Here is a 23511-nt window from a genome sequence, read left to right as displayed (position 1 = left end):
ATGTTCGCATCCTGATCCGAATCCAGCTCTAAGATCCCCTCAGATGATCCGTCCGAGAGCGCTTCACCTGACTCGGGAGAGGAGGCCCGGGAGGGAGGCTGCCGAGAAGGACTATGTGGTGACATGGGGCGAGGAGAGGAATCCGGCTGGGGATCCTGCCTGGGTCTTTTGCCGACTCAGATGGAATCTCTCGGGACCTGCTGGACCCTGTAGAGGTGTCCAGGGGCAACTTATCCAGGACGGCTACTAGGGTCTGAGACACCCTGGTGAGGTCTGCCACTGACTGTGATAGAGACGAGGCCCAGCCAGGCATGGGGGGTTCACTCTCGCCTGGGGCCCTAGATGGCTCCTGGGCGGCGTCAGGCTGAATAGGGTTGCTACAATCCAGGCAGAGGGAAGTGGACTGACTTGAGGGAAGTTTGCGATTGCAAGAAGAGCACGCAAAGTACTTAACTAAGGTGCAAGAGGAGGCAGGAGGACGAGAGCGGTCAGACTTAGAATTAGACATACTGACGGACAGTCACTGAGGCAGTGCCGGAAGGTTGGGGGACAGGAGGCAGAGGAGGGTGTCAGTCTGCAGTCGCAGAGCTACTCACGGTCCGGTGTCCTGTCGCGGCTTCCAGCAAATGAAATGCATGGCTCGTCTGGGCTTGCAGGGGGCACGGCAGATAAGACAGCGTCCGGCTGACAGGCTGTGAAAATGGCGGCAGCCTGAGAACAGAGCAGGAAGCGCGCGCTTCCCTGCAGAGACCGAGGAAGAAGATGGGCGGGGCTAACCGCCGATGTTAAAAATGGCGCCGTCCTATCCAGACTGGGGTGGGTGGAGACAGCGCCGCCTCAGTGAGACTTAGAGTGAGGGGCGAAGGCGGTGGGCAGGCTTAAAGCGGGCGGGAGGAAAGCCCGCCCAAGAAAGAAGGCGGGGGGCGTGGCCGCGACGCAGGACAAGGCCCAAGATGAAGCCGGGGCCTGGATTAGATGAGGCGGCCGCCTGTCAGCTGGGGCCGGAAGGGAGAACCCCCCCCCCCTAGAAATGCACTGGGGGCAAGTTGCGGCAGAACAGGCCGAGAAGCCGGGGCCTGAATTAAATGCGGCGGCCGCCGGGAAGCGCGGGGCGGCGCGGAGGCGTCGCAGTACTGCCACAGTGACCTCTGGGGCTGCCGAGGAGAATGGGACCCGGGCCTCATACTTACCCTCCGTCTCTATAATAAAGGTACCTTCATCCAGCGTGTGTTGTCACGAAGAGTATCCGCGCCTCATCCAACTGACAGGCTCTGGTAGGCGAGTGGGTGGGAGGCGGGGGACGAGGACCATCTGGATCGCCTGACACACATCAGTGTACGGTCTCCTGGTCCTGCTGTAGAGACCTATGAGGATACGGGGTGGCAGTACACGCCGTACTCATTGTCTCTTTGTGGGAGTACAGTTGTGACTGTTCACACTGTATCCCTCCGGGAACGTGAAAAGGAACGACGCACAACGAGGTAGATATGGGTCTAATGAAAGACCCTTGTCCACCTCCTACTGACACTAAGCTAAACTGAGGAATTCCCTGCCGGTCGGTGGGGTGTACACTGCGGAGGAGGAGCTAACCTTTTTTTGTGCATAGTGTCAGCCTCCTAGTGGCAGCAGCATACACCCATGGTCTCTGTGTCCCCCAATAAGGCGAACGAGAAAAAGAGGTGACCCGACCATTGTTTATGTGGCTTCTGCTTGGAAACCATCAGTATTTCATGAAGAAACTAAAAAGATGTTTATTTTGCTGCATTTTTTATGTAAATGGAAGCTGATTTTTACATTACCAGGTACTGCTATGCTATTGCTTCCCCCCCGGCTGAATTTGAGAACTGCTGTGATTTTGAAATCTGCAGCATGTCAATTCTTTCAGCTTTTTTTTTCGCCCTTAGAAAGCAATGAGAATGAGAAGAAAAGCTGCAAAAAACATAATCGTTTTTTTCTCAGCGTTTTTGGTGAATAAAATTTAATTAAACAAGTACTGTAGACAAACCGCAGCCAAAAAATGCAGCAGAAGCACTTTAAAAAAAAAAAAAAAAAAAAAAGCAAAAAAAAATTATTGTCCAGGAAAGTGGTCCAGAGAGGAGTGTGTGCTCGCCCCATTGCGCGTTTCAGTCCTGCCTTCGTCAGGGGGTACACACATACTCTCTCCAGTGACCTTTATATAGTGAAGTGAATATACATACATGGCACCGACTGGGAAGCAGCACATCTCAACCAGAAGTGACACGCGCGTTACCATGACGACCAAGACACTGCACGGCGTCATGTAGTGGGAGGAGGAAGTCAGCCACCACATAATGACGCCGAGCGGAGTCAGGGACGCATGGAAACCGTGTGCGTGCAGGCAAAGATTACAACACAAATGTGTGGCAAGATTAACCCGTAGGTGCCTGGACCAGACAATATAGACCAAATCATATAAGCTATAGCAATTATAATAGAAAAACACCCCAACCCACAAAATTAAAGGCAAAAAATAAGAAACACATGAATATGTAGACCCATATTTTGCCTTAATCCACAAAATTTCAGATTGCAGTTGTTGCCAGAGGGTGTAGATGGAAGAAGATCCGATTCCAGTACATTCAGCCACTCAATGTAGAATATAGGATGATATGTAACTTGTTTTAGATCATTTCACTGGAGATATAATCACTAAATGTGAGAATAATAAAATGAAATAAAGAAGAAAAAAAAATAAAAACAAGGATTGCAGCATTAAAAATAAATATTTTACATAATTATGCCAATATCATGGGGCATAACTCAAAGTTTCATTGAGGCCAGATGGATGAAGGGTACTAAGTACTCAAATCCATCTGGACTCTAATTGAGCGAGTCTCTTAGAGATAGCACCTCCACGAATGTCCGTCTCAATTTTCTTCCTGTACAAGTTTAGAAAAAGTTTTACAGATATTTCCTATGTTTTGGGTGCTTTACAATAAAAAAGTGCTATGTATCAATTCACTTCTAAAATATTACTGTTGATATCCGTGTCATCGTGCTCCATAGTAATCGGTAGAGGAGAAGGCAAAAATAAATTCTGGTTACGTCTTGCCTGTAACGATAATTCTTCTTGCATGCTGCCATACAGCCATCTAGTTGATCTTTCTCCCCTGCATTTCTCGATTCGGCCACCAGAGAGCACTAGCACCTTACTCTTCCCTTCTTCCTGACATGAGCGCTCGCCACTTCACAAAATCTCTTTGCGTTACTTTACTTGCGGAGCGGTACAGGAAAGTGTTAACCTGATTTCCACATTTTCATATGTTGTAAATGTTCGCTTGTTCTGCAATTCTCACTTCATTAAAAATCAATCTCTTCCCATAATTCTTCATTGCCGGCCAGTCAGTTGTGCTCGTCTTGGGGTTATTGCACTAAATCATCTGTTAGACCACAATGACACAGTGATGCACCATCCCGGGAACGCTTCTGACTGTATAATTTTGTGTTATCTTGGCGTCATCGCTCTTAATTTAACCATTGTCTTTTCTGAGTAGTCTCCTCCGGCTACTTGATTGGCATCAGAAGGGCTCTTCAGGAACACTGCAGCCTGGCCCAAGAGTTAGCAACCAGCAATTTGGTGCATCGGCTATGCAATCTAAGCAGGCAGTCCAGGGTGATTACATGCAGATCTGCTTAGCTGGGCATGTTCTATGTCTGAAAAACATTCCAGTCTTAAAGTACCACTCCAAAGTAGTTGGGTTTCATTTCATTTTCCCATCGGGAAGGTATCAGTAAGGTGTGTTCCATTTGTGTAATAAAATATTTACCCGTCTTTTGCCGTTTCCAGCACCATGCAGCTCCTCTTCTGCACCGTGTGACCAGAGTTGTGACTAGTCTGGTCACTCCAGTGTATGGCCCCGAAGTCACTTCTCAATGTGAGTCAGTGAGACCCAGATCACAGCTCTCATAGACTTACACTAAGAGAGGAAGTAATCATCTTTAGTGTATCATGAGCAAATAGGTTCAGTCACAAGATGGCGAAGGGCGACTGAAGCAGCGCTGGAAACGGCAGAGGATTTGATTGGTAAGCATGTTAATTCACACAAGGTACATCTGATACCATTCCCTTAACCAATGGTGAAATAAAACAAGACACAGGATTCTTCCCATCTGCGTCCATGTGTCAAGGCTGCCCGTGTTGAACCCTTTTTACTTTTCCATCATTTCAGTTCATTTGGTTAAGGACTCGTGTGAGTTTCTCACATGACACTCGCAAGTGTGACACCGGCCTTACAGTAGGAATGGTGCTCCTTTCATCATATGCCTTGTTGACCTCTCTCCAAATGTAATGTTTATGGTTGTGGCCAAAGAGTTCAATTTTGGTCTCATCACTCCAAATGAACTTGTTGCAGAAGTTTTGAGGTTTGTCTCTGTGCTGTTTTGTGTATTGTAGGCGAGATACTTTGTGGCATTTGTGCAGTAATGGCTTTCTTCTGGTGACTTGACCATGCAGCCCCTTTTTCTTCAAGTGTCTCCCTATTGTGCATCTTGAAACACCCACACTGCTAGTTTTCCGAAACTCCAGTATTTCAGCTGATGTTATTGGTGGGTTTTTCTCAAACAATTTTCCTGGCAGTTGTGGACAAAATTTTTTGTTGGTCTACCTGATCGTGGTTTTATTTTTACAGAGCCCCTGATTTTACATTTGTTAATCACTGCTGACTTGCATTATCAAATCCTTGGATATCTTTTTGTATCCCTTTCCTGTTTTATACAGTTCAACTACCTTTTCCTGTAGATCCGTTGACCATTCTTTTGCTTTCCCTGTGACTCACAATCTAGAAATGTCAGTGGCTGGATGAAAGATGCAAGAGTCTTTCTGGATCCCAGAAACTCCCTCAGCTTTTATGCACACACACTAATTACAAGCAAACAGGTCACAGGTGAGGATGTTACCTTTAGTAGCCATTCAAACCCATTTGTTGTTGGGCCAAAATCAACAGGGTATCTAGGGTCATTTGGATATTTTGGGTTGTCATTATGATTTAAAAAGAGAAAACAGTAGTTTGACAAACAGGCGTTCCTTCAAAAACTGTGTGCCAGGTACCTAGAGGAATTGATGCTGTTTTGAAGGTAAAGGGTGATCACCCCAAATATTAATATGATTTAGATTTCTCTTTTGTTCATTTTGGTCCCTATCATTTAATCTTCGTTTCTGAAAGCCACTGGATACATCTATTTGCCATCAGTCTACATGGATTACCATGTATCCTCTCTAAGCCTGTCTAAGGGTCCGATGTCTAGTTCTATTTAGATTTTCAATAAGCGGCACCAGATAAGCATGGCAGCCGCGCATCCTCCCTGCATTGATTTTATGTTGCTGCTTCTGTTTTGCTTGCAGATCTGATTCATTACCTCATTATTATCTGTTTGTATATATTTTGCTCGTCCAGTGTTGTTGACGAGCGCATGTCTTCTAGTGAGTTGTGACCTAAGCTTCCTGTGTGTTTTATAAGGAAAGTATTTTTATAGGTGCTACCTGGCAGCGCTGATGTGTAAGTGATGGTTCATTAACCGTGTGTGTTGCTGCAGCGGGATGATAAGATGCTATTTGTGGTTGCAGATGAGTGGTGACATCGGCATGAATGATGCTGGCACGGAATGTAATAAAGGGGCTGTCCGCGGTGATGCTTTATTGATGGAGCTGTGCCAGGATAATATTCTGTCTGAGATGGACAGAACCTTTTCGGATATGTTTTCAGGTTGAGAATTTATTGCAGAAATTTCTACATCTGAGCTCTGTTTATGTGGCGACAACATGGGTTTTTGCAAGCTCCATGTCAGACTGGGCCGTTGCTGAAATTTTGGAACACATTTTCCTCTGTTGAAGAAACTTATTGAAGGGATTGCTCGCAAAACTTGATTTACTGCCTAAAATAAGTAGTACAAGTGAACATATAAAAAACTGCGATATGTGTTAAAGGAGAAAAGTGCTTCTTTCTCCAATTATGAGCCACTTCTCTCTCTTACTGCCTCCTAAAACTCTATACACTCTTAAAAACTGCTAAAATCCATCTAGAGAGACAAGACTGACTTCCACTTCCTTTAGGGATCAGGTTAAATTCTTCTTATAGATGTCCTTTGGAGAGGAGGGAGGATACAGAACTGCAGGAGTGATCCAGGCAGAGGGACAGATGGAGATGCTGCTTTCTAGTAAGCGTTGCATCTCACCCTAGTGCTGCTGGATTCACAGCTACCATGCTCAGTATTGCTGTATAACATACTCTGTGTTGCTGATTCTGAGGGTGTGCTGCAACTAGATGAATGACCTGGATCTCCTTTTCTATGTGCTGTGTATGGAAGACAGCATAGCAGTTAGTCTCCATCCACTAGGTCAGAGATGACTATAATTACAGAGTGGAAAGCTGCTGATAAATGCAGAATACAAGTCAGGTGCTTTAACAGCCACTAAATGGTCGCTAATGTTTCGGTAAGAAATAACAATGATTTCCATATGCATCTAGTGCACGTCTACTTCTACTAAGTCCCAAATGGAAACATCAAAACTTTGGAAAACTGGCAGAGCCGAAGCGAATGTATGGCCCATTAGGTGTTGCAGAGATCCCACCAGGGCTGTGGAGTAGGTAAGCCAAACCTCTGACTCCTCAATTTCCCTGACTCCACAGCACTGCCCCCTACTGAGCATGTACATAAAGTGCAGCACAGATTCATCCCAACTAAAAGCCCAGGTCCTATGATCAGGAACAGAACAGACACTTATAGGAAATTTCATAACTTTCCCAAATTCGTATGAAAACATTTACAGCACATCCTGCACTGTACCACTGAACCTAATTTATTATATATTGTCTATTTTATACCGACTCTGACTCCGACTCCACAGCCCTTGTTCTCGCTTCTTATGAGCTGTGGTACTTGTGTGAGTAAGGGCTCACTTAGATGTCTGTGCGAATCCGGTCTCCCAGCCGGAGCATGACGGCTTTATATACTTCTATGAGGTTGTCACTCTCGGGTCAGGAAAGCCTTAGCGAGTCCATGCATTGTGGTCCATGTTCGGACCGATTTGCACAGACGTCTGAATGAACGTAAATCAGAGCAGGTTTTTATCCACTGAGGGGGAATAAAAAACGATTGTTAATTAACAGCAAGAAGAAATCTTGGAAAAATGTGGAAAATTGGAACACAAGGTATGCTAACAGCAGTAAAGCTCATTGCTTTGTTTCAAAGGGCCTTGCCTCTGATTTTTTAGTTTTGTTTTTTTTTTTTTAAATGAAGTAAATGCAGGACAAGTGTTAATATTTTAACATACCTATTCAATCTCCATCAGTGTTTCTGCTTTGCCATCGCATCCAATATTTACTCCATCACTGCGGCTGTGTCGAGTGACTGGCTGCAGCGGTCATAACTGGCTGCTGCTAACCACGTCTAATTTAAACCTGCAGCCATCCCTTTTAGTTTCTAAGTTTGTTTTTTTTATCTTTCTTTAGGGAGTGCTGGACAGATTTTCTCAGATTCAGCCCAAGTTAATCTTCTCAGTGGAGGCCGTAGTCTATAACGGGAAGGAACATGGTCATCTGGAGAAACTTCAGAGCGTGGTGAAAGGTACAGTATTGGTTGGCATCCAATTACATATATCCGTTTACTGTACAGAATCTTGTCCAGGGTACAGATGGTTTATAAAGGGGTTGTCCAGGAATACAATACTTATACTTAGGATAGGTGATCAGTGTCAGATTGGTGGGGGTCCGACACTAGGCATCCTCACAGATCAGTTGCTAGTAGTTCCCCCGTGAAGTACCCAGAGTACAGAGCCAGAGCTCACTGTGTGACTGATGTATATTAATAAGCAATTCTCCATCTTGCCCATTAAGAATGCAGCAATGCCGTACCGCTCTGTTATCTCTGCCTGCTCATCCCGCTCTCGTACCTGAAGACCACTCTGCTTCTGCTTTCCTCAGGATTACCAGATTTGAAGAAAGTTGTCGTCATCCCTTATGTTCTCCCAAAGGATAAAATAGACATCTCCAAGATTCCCAACAGGTTGGTGGGATGAGGGCTGCGAGCCATTGTGCTGCGTTTCTTTCCTAGATGTGACAAATGATTACATTCCTTTGCTTTCAGTATAATAATGCATGTATATATTACTCCAGAAGCAGTAGACTGGAATCTGGCACATTTTTATCATTTGTGGCTTTTTCACTGACCTTTTTCTATGCGATTTCTAGTCTTCTGTAGAACTTAAAAGGTCTTAAAAAAATGTAGAAAATTACTAAGATAAAAAATGGGACAACAAAATGTGTGAACAACGTCACTGAAGCCACTGAAGAAAGGAGGTGGAGGCGGCCATATGTGACCATCTCTATCGGTGAGCCGTGTATTCGGCATAGTGCAGTCCACCATGCTGGATCCAAGTCTCCCTCCACAGCTGGGCGCTGAGATACACTTTCTTTAATTTGTCGTTCTGTAGAAGCAGTTTTGCACTGTGATACTTGGTTCTTATTCTTTTTCTGTGTGAACATACCCAAGTGTGCTTTTTATTGTAGTAAGCCCTGTACTTTGACAACTGATTACGCTTTTTAATATATGACCACGGAATGTAAGTGGCAGCATGGAGTATTGGTCTGGATTAAAGCAATTCTGTCACCACAAAATGACTGTTCAAACTAAGCAAAGGCCCTTAGTACACCCTTGGTGTGGCCGAGGAGTTCAATGCACCCTCCCCATACTTGTTTTTCAGCTATCTCTGTCCTTCTCCTCCATGACTGATACAGCTGTCTTTGCAGGAGGCAAAAAATACTGAGATAGGGTAGGTGGAAAACAAGTAGGTGGGAAGGTGCACTGAACTGTTTGGCTACACCGAGGGTGCACCATGTGTTTGTGCTTGGTTTGAACAGTCATTTTGTGCTGACTGAAATCCTTTATGTAATGCCTAATGACTAGTTGTGTCCAAAACAACAGACTAAAGCATGCAAGGAGCATTGCTTGATCAGTATTGAAGCTTGATCTCCACTGCTTATCAGTGTCCGATGAGCAGACCAATAGCACGGTGACTCAGTGGTTAGTACTGTAGCCTTGCAGCACGGGGGTCTTTGATTCATAACTCACTATGGACAACATCTGCACACTGCAAAGACATTCATTCTGATAGGGAACGTAGATATTTAGATTGTGAACCCCAATGGGGACAGTGATGATGTTTTTAGAGTGCTGTGGAATTAATGGCATTATATAAATGAGTAAAATAAATATGGGCTCTTGCATATAGCCATATTTTTGGTCCAATTGTGAACTGAAAAAACGTTGGCTCGCCCGCAGACGAATTTTAGTATGTAGAGCCGTGCACATGGCAGATTTTTTTTTCCTCTGACCAACTCGGATATTGTGATCTCACTCGGCTATGCAAGTCAGTGAGTCCATGATAAACATTGGACTGCCCTCGGATGACATCTAAGTGCAGTCTGACTGGCAGAATGGAGAAGATGGAGACATTTTTTTTTTCCTTTTTTTCCTGATCAAAGAAAATCAGATCGCACCGTGATCACGCTCTGATCAGAGGGTGATTTACATAATCGACCAATTCTCTTGGATGAGAGAACACACGGTCGTATGCACCTGACCTAAATCTTTAACAGTCCCCTATACTGTAATGTCCGTGGGCAGCTTTACTGCCAGTTCTGAAAAGTGAACCAAGGATCGTCACTCAACCCGCTTATTTAGGCTTAGGGCTGTCCGTGTTAAAATCAGATGGCACTCGGACCAATGTCATTGGATAGGGCTGTTCAGATGACATTAATTTTGCCATGGACCAAGTGTTCATGTGGAAAAAAACAATCACAGCATGCACTAGTATCTGGAGATTCCTCCATTGAAGTGTGTGGTGCGCACAGATACAATTTGGACTCCAGACACATTATGTGTATTGTATCGGATTTTTCTGAATACATTGCAATTCTTAGTACAGTGTTCAAAATCAAATACATTTTCATGGTAACAGTTGATGTATAGAAACTGATGCTGAAGGAATACGGATGACAATACTGATCTGTTTTTTCTGGATGTAAAGTGAATGCTTTTTCATATGCTCATCTGAACCTGACCTGAACAATGGTGGTTACTGTATCTGCAAATCCCCCTCTCTGTACCATCGTATTGAGACCACCTACAGGTCGCACTAGTGGTGGGCGAAGTTCCTGCTTTGTGTCTCCCATCTTTATTATCGGAATGATAGTGATTAATAACCATGAGGGGCCATAGATGGTCATTTTCTTGTCCTCTCTGGCCCAGTATGACTGAGTATGAAGGTAGATGAAGCCGGAGAATAGAATCCGATGCCTGCGTCTGTCTTTTCCAGTTACAGTCTAAAAGCCGCATTTATATAGATTGACTTTCTGGCTCTGCAGTGACTACTGGGGGACAGGACAGTTATTGGCACCATGGTAAGTCTTCATTAACACATCTGCAGCAAATCTGGTTTACTGACTCTCAGCTTTATAAATACATTTTCATGTTATTATTTTGGTGCCGCATGTTGTGTACATCAATGATGATCTGACAGTGCCAGCTGTTCTCATCTTCTAGGAAAGCAAACACTTACAGATGGATTACAGCAGAAAAGTTGTGTCCAACATCACTCTACCTTATTTGCGCCATTCCCATTGCCTTATCACCTCTATTCACTCGCCATAGATGCTTACTGTTCCCACTTTACGCAGGTTCCCGTAGACATTGAAAGGATTGTTTGACATTTGGAAAGTTTTTCACCTAAACTGGCTCCATCCTTGTCCATTGGGTGTATTTTTTTAAGTGTTCATCCCCTTTAACTACCACTCTACACTTCCCACCTATATAAGTGGTATCTACAGACATATATATATATATATATATATATATATATATATATATATATATATATACTGTATTTTGTCAATGGGAGCTAGAAGACCCTTGTCTAGAAGAAATCAGGGGCACCTTGGCTTTTTCCTGTACAGCATTCCTGTTTCTCTTGGGAAGGAGCCTGTCTCCATTTCTTCACCCCATAGATCTAATATGGTATTTATGAATTTCCCATAGTAATTTTTCGCAGGGGGGGATCTCTTGACTTAAACTTATTTTATGTATATGTCTTACTTATTGTAGGAGGAATGCCTTGAAAAATGTGTTCTATATGGTCTTGTGAGTGAAATACACTCTCTTCTATGCCTTTCGAACTACAAACTAATAAGATTTGTTTTACCAGCGCTCGGGAAATCAATACAGCACAGCTTTGTATGGTGTACCCAGAATTTCTGATATAGTAGCATATGTACAGTGGCTTGCGAAAGTATTCACCCTCTTGGCTTTTTACCTATTTTGTTACATTACAACCTGTGTATAAATGTTTTTGTGATCAAATTTGTGGGTGATGCATCAGCACTAAAAATAGTCTAAGTTGGTGAAGTGAGAAAAATATGGGCTTACATTTATGGGATCAAATAACCAAAATTTGGCATGTGCATATGTATTCAGCCCTATTGTGATGAAGCCCCTAAAAAATTCTGGTGCAAGCAATTACCTTCATGATTCACATGCTTAGTGACAGGAAGACTACCTGTAACCAAACAACACCATGAAGACCAAGGAGATCGCCACACAAGTCACAGACAAAGTTGTTGAGAATTACAAGTCAGTGTTGGGTTACAAAAAAGAAAAAAAATGAAAAAAAGTCCCAATTTCTGTCAATCCCTCGGAGCACCATCAAATCCATCATCATCAATTGAAAAGAACATGATACCACAACAAACCTGCCAAAAGGGCTGCCCACCAAAATTCAGCCTAGGCAAGGAGGGCATTAATCAGAGAGGCAGCACAGAGACCAAAGGTAACCCTGAAGGAGCTGTAGAGTTCCCAGAGACTGGTGCATCTGTCCATATGACCACAATAAGCACACCCCATAGAGGTGGCCTTTATGGAAGCGTGGGCAGAAATAGCTTTTACTTACATACAAATTATAATGCTCGTTTTGAGTTTGCCAAAACACATGTGGGAGACTCCTCAAATGTATTGCGGAAGGTGTTGTGGTCAGATGAGACCAAAACTGAACATTTTGACCACCAAGTTTAATGCTATGTTTGTCGCCAAACCAACAAAGCTTATCACCCCAGAAACACCATCCCCACAGTGAAATTTAGTGGCAGCATCATGTTGTAGGGATGTTTTTCGGCAGCAGGGACAGGGAAAATGGTCCTTGTCGAGGGGAAGATTGATGGTGCCAAATACAGGGATATTCTTGAGCAAAACCTGTCTTTCAGTGATTTGAGACTGGGACTGAGGTTCACCTTCCAACAAGACAATGACCCAAAGCATACTGCTAAAGCAACACTCGAGTGCATTAAGGGGTAATGTGTAAATGTTTTGGAGTGGCCTAGTCAAAGCCCTGACCTTAATCCAATTGAAAGTCTGTGGTCAGAATTGAAGGTCTCTGTTCCCCAGAGGAAACCATCTTACTTGAAGGAGCTGGAGCAGTTTTGTCTTGAGGAATGGGCAAAAATCCCAGTGGTAAGATGTGGAAAGCTCATTGAGACTTATACATTGACTTTAGAGGGGTGAATAGTTATGCACACTAAAGTTTTTAGTTATTTTGTTTTATTTGTTGCTTCACAATAATAAGAAAACAAAATGTTCACAGTTTTAGACACACCCTAAAAAAGCAGCAAAATCCCAGGTAGTGAGGTAGCAAAACATGGAGGAAGCGAAAGGGTTGAATACTTTTGCAAGCCACTGTAAGAACTTTAAATGGGGATCCCTCTGATCTATGAGCCAATTGGAATTTTAGGGGCGTGTATAGAAATGTGGAACTCCTCCCCCTCATCAGTGTTATTTGATCACTATAACACAGGGGTTACAAGACCAGATGGACTCCATAGTCATAAAATGGAATCTGTTCTCTCACAGTTGTATGCGCATATTATATAAGCAGGGGATTAATTACATAGTGCTGTGCTGTATGCCAAGCTTTTAATGGAAATCTGTGCCAGTTTTTTTGTTAATCTGTATGAGAACAGCATGATGTAGGAGAAGAGCTCCTAATTCCGGTCATGTATCACTTACCAGGTTGCTTGCTGCAGTTTTGATAAAATGACTATCTTCTCTGCTGCATATGTACCAGTTCTCTCAATGATGAGCTCTGTATACCCCGTCCTTCACCAATGATTGGCAGCTTTCTTTGTACATTGTGGGTATAGACTGATGCTGACTGGTACGAGGCTACGCTCACACTTTGGTTTTGACATTTCGTCTTGTCTGTTTTTAGGATTTACTGTAAAAAAAAAAAAAGTCTGATTCAAATATAGGTGGGGGACCACATCGATTATCATGGGGTCCGTTATGCGCCCATTTTTTGAGCCGAAGGAAAGCTTCTACATAATGTGGTTTTCTTCCATTCTATAAATGGACACACAACAGAACCCAGGTGGACCCCATAATAGTCAGTAGGGTCCACCTGATTCCTAATACATCAGTTAGAAAGATTCGACTTGTACATTAATTCTAATTCTGTTCCTTAAAAAAAAAAACAGAACAGATAAATGGAATGTTAAACCGCAGGTGTGAAGCCTGATAATATAACCACCTATGCAAATGGAAGAAGGCGCAGAAGCAGATTTATCCCCGGAAGTTAAGAGCCAAGAAAGCATCCAGACTGTGTTCTTCACCCCTGGTCACCGAGCGGTTAACACCTATTTCAGGAGCTGCTAAATTATGCTAATGCATTGACATTTTTCATGTAAATTTCTGGGACAAGCATTCACTTGAACGTCTGGAAGAGAAGATTTATCTTCTCATAATGAGTGAAAATTGAAATTTTCATTGTGACGAGTGCCCTCCCTCCGTTTCTTTTGTATTATTTTTGTTTGATTATTTTTCCTCTAAATGTAGTTTTTCATGGCGAGCTGCGGCACTTACCCATTTACCGTTCCAACTCTTGGCGATCAGACAGGAAATGGCTTCATTCCTCGGGGTCACCATGGGCATTTCCTGCACCACATATACGGGCCCGCTGTGCGTTATTACAGCAGACGCTACATTATGGTGGGCATCTTCTACCTGATTAAGACGTTTTTATCTCGCATAAATCCCAGAACCTGTTTGATGCGCTCGCTCTTTGTGTCCGCAGTCTGTCTCCATTTGCCATCTGCCAAGTGAAAGGCATTTCGTAAATCTGCCACCCTATTGCATGGTGTGAACTTGTGCCTGACCTTCCTTTCTTGCACTTTTATCTCTGAAATTGTCTTTCCTAATGCACTTTGTAGAAATAATGAAATGTTTAATTTATATATGAATCTCATTTGGCTGTCACGGCGGTACAGTATCATGAATTTATTAACTGTACTGTTGGCGCTGCATAAAGTCTCCTGCATCTCCCTGTGTACGCGCTTTGTGCTGGCATCTGCCGAGTGGAAAACAGAATGTCTGTGCCAGTGTCAGGCACTTGGCAGTAGTAATGAAGCGGCGGACTCCTCGCAGACGTGGTGCCACAGAGGCATTTTCAGAATTCATGTTGCTTGTAGGTGATGATCTCTTAAGGTGAGATCTGTAGTGATTGCCTGTTACTGACCTGATAAATATGAGCCAAGTGCATGCACAGAGGCATTACATCGGACACAGAAGTCCGATATCTACTCCTCTCTCAGCCAGACCTTGCACACAACTGATTTTATTAGTAGAACAAAGATCATGTAACAGACAGGAAAAGGGCGGCGTGGCACAACTCCTGATCAGCAATGGTCTGGCCATGTTAGCTCCACTCCATATATAGTCTCTTGGTGTATCCACTTCACATTCCAAGGATGCCTTCCAGGGTGTTGTTCCAGGATGCAGACGCCATCTTGTCACACGACAAATAATTGATTTCATTAGCCATTCTCGCCTTCACAATGTATTTGTAGTGCTTCGCTTGTATGATTGCCCTTGGACCATGTACTTTGTTGAGCGATGCGGGTTATTTGTTCTCTGGGGACGAGTCACTTTCCTTGCAGATCAGGATATTGGCCTTCAAATGTTTGCTTCGTGCTTAATATAAAATTCTGAAAATGCCATCGGTTTGGGTTCTACATTTATTTAAAGAGGATCTGTCCCTGGGTCATGCGTGGCCAAGTTTTGTGGTTATTCTATTCCCCTATGCCTCTGTGTTTGCTAGTTTGTTTGGTTTTTTTTTAATCCGCTATATGGTTCTAAAGCTATGGACCTTTTTATCTAGTGCTACTTTGTTATTATTTTTATCAAGAAGGCGGCTCTCACTGGGTAATAATACAGATCAGCCTAAAGACACAGGGCTCAGAGGATCCTGTGGGCACCGCCAACTTGATAAACACCATAAAAATGAGCACTTAATAAAATACCCGTCTGTTTGAAACCGTATGGTGGATGTTAACAAAAAAATAAATGGAATACTCACAAGATCAGTGGGAATAAAATAAGAACAAAAACTGGTCCCTCTGGCCAGCTGAAATGTCCTCTGTAAAGATTTGTGTTTATTTCTTAGGAAATAATAGTATTCCTATAATATAACAAGTTTGGAGCTTGTCTGTTATTCTTCCTGGAAATGCACAAGTAATGTGACAGTGGTGTTACCCCTTGGGGGTGTGTCCCAACTGCCCTGTCAGTGCTCGAGGTGTCACATTGTGTAGGGACGCCCCCATCAGTCACGGCCAATCATAATGGCCAGTTGTTTGTTTTATAAACTACCAGGAGGAGTAACAGAGGAATGCACAATGCTAAGTTACAAGAAAAGATGTCTCAATATTTCTATTTTAAGGGGAATACAAGTATTTTACTTATACCATCACGCGAGGCAGACTAACGGCATTTTTAAGGGGTCTATCTAAATATTATTAACATAAACATGTCATTACCTAATAAATCCATGACATTACTTATTGTACCCGAGGGAACGCCAGCACACCATTAGAAATGGTCAACAAGCTTAGTGTCACATATGTTTGGATGACCTTTTAAAGTTCTCACCTATCTGCATGTTAGGTGAAAACTTGCTGATCAGTAGTGTCCCAGACTTCTTATAAGGACTGTAAGTCACCATAATGTTAGCACAGCAAGGAATTGTGAGAGATATTACAGTTTTGATGTCTGCAGAATTGAAAATGCTGCGCTGAACAATAACACAGGCTGTAAATGTGGATCAGTATATCATGAATACAGCAATGTAGCAACACACTCAAGGGGTTGTCCTGTCTTATTTCTTCAGGAGCACAAGTCGCCCCTGCCTCCTGGCTTATTGCTTGCCCAGAGCTGTGTGCTCCTGAAGATTTCCAGTCCGGACAAACGTCTATGTCGCTGCCGGCATAAGGGAAGAGGCGTAGGGAGACTGAAGCAGGTCGACGCCAGCATTACAGCCTCAGAACAGCTCTGGAAGCTCTAAAACATATGCATGCTCCTTGCCTAGGAAACCGGCCTCCTCTGAGATGGCAAAGGTAGCCGGTAACCTTGGCAACAAGCAGTAACCTGTAGAACTAAAAATCCCTCTGTCCTTGATAATAGAGAGGATTTTTTGTTATAAGTAATAAAGTTGCTTGTTTTTACCAATCTTAATAAGATGAAACAACCCCTTTAACCTGTAACTAATCCATATAAAAAAATAATTATAGTTTCGCTTCTTTGGAGCAATGCATGCAGCGCATGAATGGTTAATTTTTAACCAATAATCATAAGAGGATACATTATTACTGATGCAGAAAAAATGCTGATGATGGATTCCTAAATTGTTTCTATGCAGATTTAGTGTTTTTTTTTTTGTCGATCTTGACCACATGAGATTTTGGCAGAAAATGAGAAATTGATGGCTCTTTGGTACTGCGCACTGATCCACCGGATAATGTAATTTACAGAAATGTTCTTCTCTTTTACCAGTGTATTTCTGGATGACTTCTTGGCAACTGGAAAAGTTGGGGACCAATCCCCTCAGCTGGAATTTGAGCAGCTGCCCTTCAACCATCCTCTTTATATTATGTATTCATCCGGCACGACAGGAGCCCCCAAGTGTATGGTGCACTCCGCCGGGGTAAGCATTGTACCACAAACTTTAATATATGACGGTTGTCTATTTTGGCATCTGCAGTAACAACGCAATTGTTTCTAGATGATGCAAATTGTCTCTTCAGAGAGGAAGAGGACTAGAAGTCTAGCGACACCTATTGGAAGTAGCAATCCTAAAAGTCAATATTGACTCTTTAACGAGCCTTGTCACATGACTTAGGATAAAAGCCAAACCAGAATCTCAGTTTGCAGACACTGTGTTTCAGGGTACTGCCCCTCGTCAGTGCAAAGTGTGAGATCTGGTTTGGCTGTGTGAGAGGCCTCTGACCAATAGAGGAGCATTTCGGGTTTAAGTCTCCTCATCTCGGCATGCTTAGCATATCAATCTCCACAAGGAGAAACAATACTTCTTGGATATTGGTCAGACGCCTCTCACACAGCCAAACCAGATCTCACACTTTGCATTGACGAGGGGCAGTACCCCGAAACACAGTGTCTGCAAATTGAGATTCAGGTTTGGCTTTTATCCTAAGTCATGTGACAAGGCTCATTAAAGGGACGACATTGACTTTTAGGATTGTTGCTTCCAATAGGTGGCACTAGAGTTTTAGTCCTCTTCCTCTCTGAAGAGACAGTTTGCATATTTCCCAGAGGAGCATTGCGGCTTTAAGTCTCCTCATCTCGGCATGCTTAGAATGTCAATCTCAGCAAGGAGAAACAATACTTCTTGGATATCTTTCTAGATGATGGAAATTCATCGTATTGTTAGGCAATGTCTCTTGATGGATACTGTGTAACTGTGAAACAAGGGGCAATTCAGCTGCAGGGGCTTCAAATACCTATAAGGGGTTTATTGCCTTAAAACCACAATATTGGAAATTCTTATTCTACACCACTTTTTCCTGTGCAGCGCCATTATTACAGTGGTGATGTAATTCTGGTGCCCCCTCTATCTGCATAGGAAATGCGCCCTCTGCTGGCTTGCTCAAGCCTCTATCTATTTTGCCTTGCGTTAAGGCCCATAAGAATGAGTGTACCTAACAATGCTCAATCCTGATTATTGGCCCTTGTAAGCGGGCTGGAAATCACTCAATAAATGAAGAAAAAAATTGCATCATCACGTGTAAACTTCCTATTGAGACAGCAATAGGGTAAAGATACGAACCTTGAAGAAAAATCCAAAAACATGTTTAATCTAATTTTCGATGATTCGAGAGGACAGAAACAGACGCACACATATTATATATGTACGTAGCACTTAGTAGCTTGTATCCGTCATATCCATAGAAGCCCGTTCTTGCCATTGCTGGGCAGATCTTAGAATCCAGAGACAGAGCGTTCTCGCAGACATTACTCGTCTTACTATAACGTCAGCAGAGCAGACGATGTGTGAAAAGCGCACAAGCCTGTCTGCTGACTACAATGTGTATTCTCACCTAAGGAGCTGCTGTGTCCTCAGCACTTCCATCAGACGTTCCTGGCGTGTGCGGCAGCGGGGTGACATTAACCATGTGCTTACTAGAAGGTTCCTGACTTCATTGATGATTATTTGGGTGGGAGAAGGACACCGGGGGGGGGGGTATAATCTCCTTCAATAAACATTTTCCCTAAATAAAAAATACGGTTCCTGGAAAAGGTAGGGTCCATGTGATGTGCAGCGTTGAATGAATGCCGACCGGCAACATGGTCATTAAATAGCTTGTTTAGACAGTCCAACCCAGCGTCAGATGCTCAATAGGTAATAGACTGCTGAGTGTGCATAGGCTGCCATTGTTCTCGACACCTCGGGTCCTGTTCACACAGGACTATGTGCTGCCGAGAACAGTGATCAGTTTTGCAGACCACAGGAACTTTTCACCCAATGAACAAGCGTCTTACTCATTCGTCGGGTGATCAATAATCTGTTTAGACTGCAAGGATAGCATGAAGTGAGCATTGCTCACCCGTTCACAATACTCATACAGTGTATAAATGGATTGGGCTTCCGGGCCATCCCTTACTGTGAAGTCCAGAAGTACTGCATTGTTATGGTTGTCCCATCTACACATATCAGCTTATGGGTGACACGCATTCGTGGTAGCTGTAGGAGCTCTCCCTCAGCTTTCCACAGTCTCTCAACATCATAAATTCTATTTTTGTTAGTTGATGGCTCAGTGGTTAGCACAGCAGCCTTGCAGAGCTGGGGTCCTGGGTTCAAATCCCACCAAGGACAACATCTGCAAGGAGTTTGTATGTTCTCCCCGTGTTTGCGTGGGTTTCCTCCAATATCCTCCCATACTCAAAGACATACTGATAAGGAAAGTAGATCTTGAGCCCCATTGGGGACACTGATGATGATGATGTCTGTAAGGCGCTGCAGAATATGATGGCGCTATATAAGCAAAGCGTAATAATATATTAGTGCCCCTTCCTTCCCGGTCTGCTTCTCAGTACTATATTGGTTTAGGGCTTGACGCACAGCAATGGGCATGGGCGCTTTGTTTTTATTTTTCTTGTATGATAACATTGTATGCAATCTTTAAAATTGCTTTTTTTTCTTCTAGGGGACACTGATAAAACATTTATCAGAGCATATCCTGCATGGCAATACTACCAGCAGTGACGTCATCATGTATTATACAACGGTACGCCACTTTTATAGAATTATTCCAGTCTTGGGCTGTTTGGCATTGGCCAACCAATGGATAAATGTATTTGATATATTGCTCTTTCCTATACAGAAAAAATAAATGAATGCTTGTGACTACATTCAGCACATGCCCTGGGAACTTTTCCTGTCCATATGTTTAATATGTTTATATAGTGAAATGTGAAAAGAGCCTTAGCCACAACTTATCTCACTATTCCAGGGGACTGGCACTCTGCACTTCTGTCTGCACATATCTCAGATTATATTCCGTAATGCTTCTTGGGGATTTTTTCAGTTTTGAGATGTTACTTCTTTTGCTTTTACCATGCCTGCTTTTAGCACATGTCTTAAACTATAGAACACTTAGTACAACTGAAAAAGGCTTGGGTGTTTGGTGGGTGGACACCAAATTCAACCTTAGTGACCAAAGCCAGGTAGCTGCTGCCAAGGCTAATAAAATAATATATATATATATATATATATATATATATACATATATATAGTGAGGTAGCGCTGTCATTTAAGTAGGGGATCACTCGCTTGGTAGCCACAAAATCAGATCCGGCACAGGTTTTCCATACACTCAGAACGGTCCATGCGGTTTATTAAACATCATAAACCATGACCAGCAATATATAAACGGCATAGCGTCCATGACAGAGCTTCACTCTGTTAGCAATGTCCAATACGCAGGCTTTTCAGCCTCACAGTTTTATCTCACCTCGTCAGGGTTCTCTCATGGCTGCTTCTCCATACTGCAGACATTCATTCCCTCCAGGGAACTCTCAGGCACTTGCAGCCATTAAACACAGCGTCCACACGTGCTGTCAGGCAGGAAGCCCCATCTCAGCGAGACCTTCCACACTGGACCAACCAGGTCCCAGCATTCACCCCCATGTGACCTACCCTGGCCACATTATATGGTCCATAGCCACGCCCACCGGGTCACATGACTCTGATCTCATCACAGGTCCTTCAAGCCTTTACACACTCTTTACAATAGTGCTTTAACACACCCCTTGGGTGGGTTTGTAGGTAACCAGGTCCGCCCATCTCTCTAGTTACCTGGAGACTTCTCCCTTACACATTGAAACAACACCTCAGCAGTATCACTGCTGATCAACACATAAGTCTCCATCCCAAAGCCACCCACTTTAAGATACATAACGGCCATTCAGTATTCTGCCATTCATCCTTTCTCCTGGGACATCCACACAGCACCCCCTAGCGGACTCAGTGGTTACTACACATACCTCCCCCCTCTGTTCAAACTTGTGGGGTTGAACACACAACATTACACCAGGGTCTCGCGACCGGGCACTCACTACCTTGCCCCACAGGTCGAGAGAACCGTCTCCATCTGTCATACGGCCTCGTTCCTACGATAGACCTCCCCCGCCTCCAGCTGTCAGAATATCGGTCATTGGCTTTGACCCTCCAGTCACGGTCTGTCTGCGTCGTCAGACACTGGTTAGTCACCATCCTTTCTCTATCTAAGGGTCTTGTAACAAATGGTACCCCACCACATCTAAGTTTACTTTTCAGTGCATTAACCTCACAGTTCTTTGCATCTGCTGTCTCTGTAGCAACCTCCAGTTCACACTGTAATCTACGGTGCAACGTATTGGCACGTTGAGCCTCTTTCTCCTTCGTCTCATTGGGAGACACAGGTACTGTGGGTGTATGCTACTGCCGACTGGAGGCTGACACTAAGTATGCAAAAAAAAAAGTTAGCTCCTCCTCTGCCGCATACACCCTCGCCCCGATTGCAGGCGGAAACCAGTTTTTTGCTTAGTGTCCTATGGAGTCACACACAGTCTGGATCTCTCCAGACTATTTTTTTTTTGCTTTCTTGCTGTGAAGATGAGACAGGCGTGACGGATCCTATTTAAAGGGTCCTATCTCCCCAAACCATCAACAGGCGAGCACGCGTTGAGTATCACCTCCGCGTATCCTTTCCCGCACCGAGGGACATCTCTGGGACTTTTCCCCGGACATCTATTTTTCTTTTTTATTTTTATGAAGATAAGACAGGGGCAATGCATCCTATTGAAAGGATCCGATTTCCCCAAACCATCAACGGGCGAGCACGTGTGAGTATCCCTCCACGTATCCTTTCCCGCGACGTGGGACATTATTCCAGACTTAGCCCTGTCCACCCCTAGGTATTGAAACCATGGGCTTGCACAGAGGCACAAGACTAGTCTGTGCGGCCCCCACTGCTCCACCAACGCAAGATGGCGGTGCTGCATGGCGGCGGACGGTCCCTCTCCTCGCTCCTGAAGGCAGACGGAGCTAGAGTGCCTGCATCGTCCAAAAATGAATTACCCCAGGTGCCGCTACCGAGTGGCTGGAGTAGCAGGTATGGAGCTGGGGAGGGCCCTGGGCAGCGTTTGGCAGGGGGTCGCACTATTAAATCCCCTGATGTTTGCCACTTGTTGCCAGTGGGGGCTAAGGCTGCGATTGGCAGTCTCCATTACCCCCCCTCCTCTCCTCGCTTCCCCTCCTCCCTCCCTGTACCTGTACGTGGCTGAGGAGAGCGGCATGAAAGTCAGCAGGGCCACGGATGTGGAGCACCGCCAGCGGAGGTGAAGGAGAGTTGAGACCGGCGGGATCGCCGGGGTAGCGGGGCTGCCAGCGCTCAAGCGGGCGGTGACTAATTTAGCCCGCGGCTTCGGCCTAGGCCGCGGGTGAAAGTTCCGCCCCCCGTGGCTATGGCGGGCGCCGGATAAATTGAGGCCACGGCTTTTAGTACAGGGTAGGCCGCGACCGGGAGAGCACCTCGCAGCCTGCGCAGAGGTGAAGGAGCGCATCGGAGGCAGACCCAGGAGCGTGGGGGGCACACAGGAGCAGGGTAAGTGCGACCCCGTCCCGGAGCCACACTACATGCATTAAGGGGTTATCCTCCTCTGCCTCCTTTCCCATCGAATTTTCATAAATTGGCCTAATCAGCAATATGTCTGGGAAAGGAAAAACGCACACGTTCCTTTATGCCGCATCTGTTTCCTGTGGGGTTATGTTCCCATGAGCGCAGACTATTAAGTTATGTGAAGCCTGTGACTCCGAACGCGCCCAGTAGCCCTCCCCTGTGACGGAGCCCAGGGGTCTAGATCCCCTGGAATGGGCGTTATCACTCTTGCGGTCCATGGTTTCGCTTACGAAGGCGATCAAGACCCTTCAGGCCCCGGATAGGTGCAGAGACGATGGCTCGCCTGTCTGAGAAGGTTCATTCACCTCACAGGAGCCTCCGGCCTGCAGGGGCCGCACTCTCTCTAGGCAGACGCATAGGAAGAGAACCCACACTGCGTCTCCGCGCCCCTCCGGTGCTTCGGCATCCGTGAGTGCGGCATCTCGTTCACCGTCACCATTTTCCGGGAGCGAGCAGAGTTCAGGTTATGACGCGGAGGAATCCCTGGACCTGGATACCCCGGGGTGTCAGGAGACGGTAGACAGTCTCATTGAAGCTGTCAGTCAGACTTTGGGTATTGAGGAGGACGTCTCCCTAACCTCAGGTCATAAGGTATCCTTTAAGAAGGCCAGGCGACCGCATAGAGGGTTTAGCACTCCTCCAGAGTTCGAGAACATAGTGCAGCGTCACAGGGAACGTCCAGACAAGCGTTTTTCGGGCCAAAAAACGCTAGAAACGAGATATCCGTTTGCACCAGAGCTCTGTAAGAGATGGGCGGAATCTCCGGTTGTGGATCCCCCAGTGTCACGCTTGACCTCAAGAACTTTGTTGTCGGTGCCTAGTGTTTCTTCCATTACAGACCCCACTGATCGGCTCATAGAGAGTTTGGCCCGCTCGGTGTATGAGGCATCAGGATCAGCACTCTCTCCTTCATTTGCGGCAACATGGGTAGCCAAGGCCATGATGT

General features: G+C 44.7%; 1 protein-coding gene across 1 annotated transcript in view; it reads left to right on the top strand.

Annotated features, from left to right (window-relative positions):
* AACS (acetoacetyl-CoA synthetase) overlaps nucleotides 1-23511 on the top strand; it is a 124209-nt gene that overhangs the window by 62010 nt on the left and 38688 nt on the right. The window contains exons 6-9 of the mRNA XM_073557087.1: nucleotides 7470-7584; nucleotides 7941-8022; nucleotides 16882-17032; nucleotides 19551-19631. Coding sequence (XP_073413188.1) covers nucleotides 7470-7584; nucleotides 7941-8022; nucleotides 16882-17032; nucleotides 19551-19631 — 429 coding nt within the window. The remainder of the gene's footprint in view (nucleotides 1-7469; nucleotides 7585-7940; nucleotides 8023-16881; nucleotides 17033-19550; nucleotides 19632-23511) is intronic.

The sequence above is a fragment of the Dendrobates tinctorius genome, unplaced genomic scaffold (genome assembly GCF_039654945.1).
Source record: "Dendrobates tinctorius isolate UK_male_01 unplaced genomic scaffold, ASM3965494v1 ptg000243l, whole genome shotgun sequence".
In the NCBI taxonomy this organism is placed as follows: Eukaryota; Metazoa; Chordata; class Amphibia; order Anura; family Dendrobatidae; genus Dendrobates; species Dendrobates tinctorius.
The sequence above is the reverse complement of the archived record's forward strand: the minus strand, read 5'-3'. Positions and strand labels throughout refer to the sequence as shown.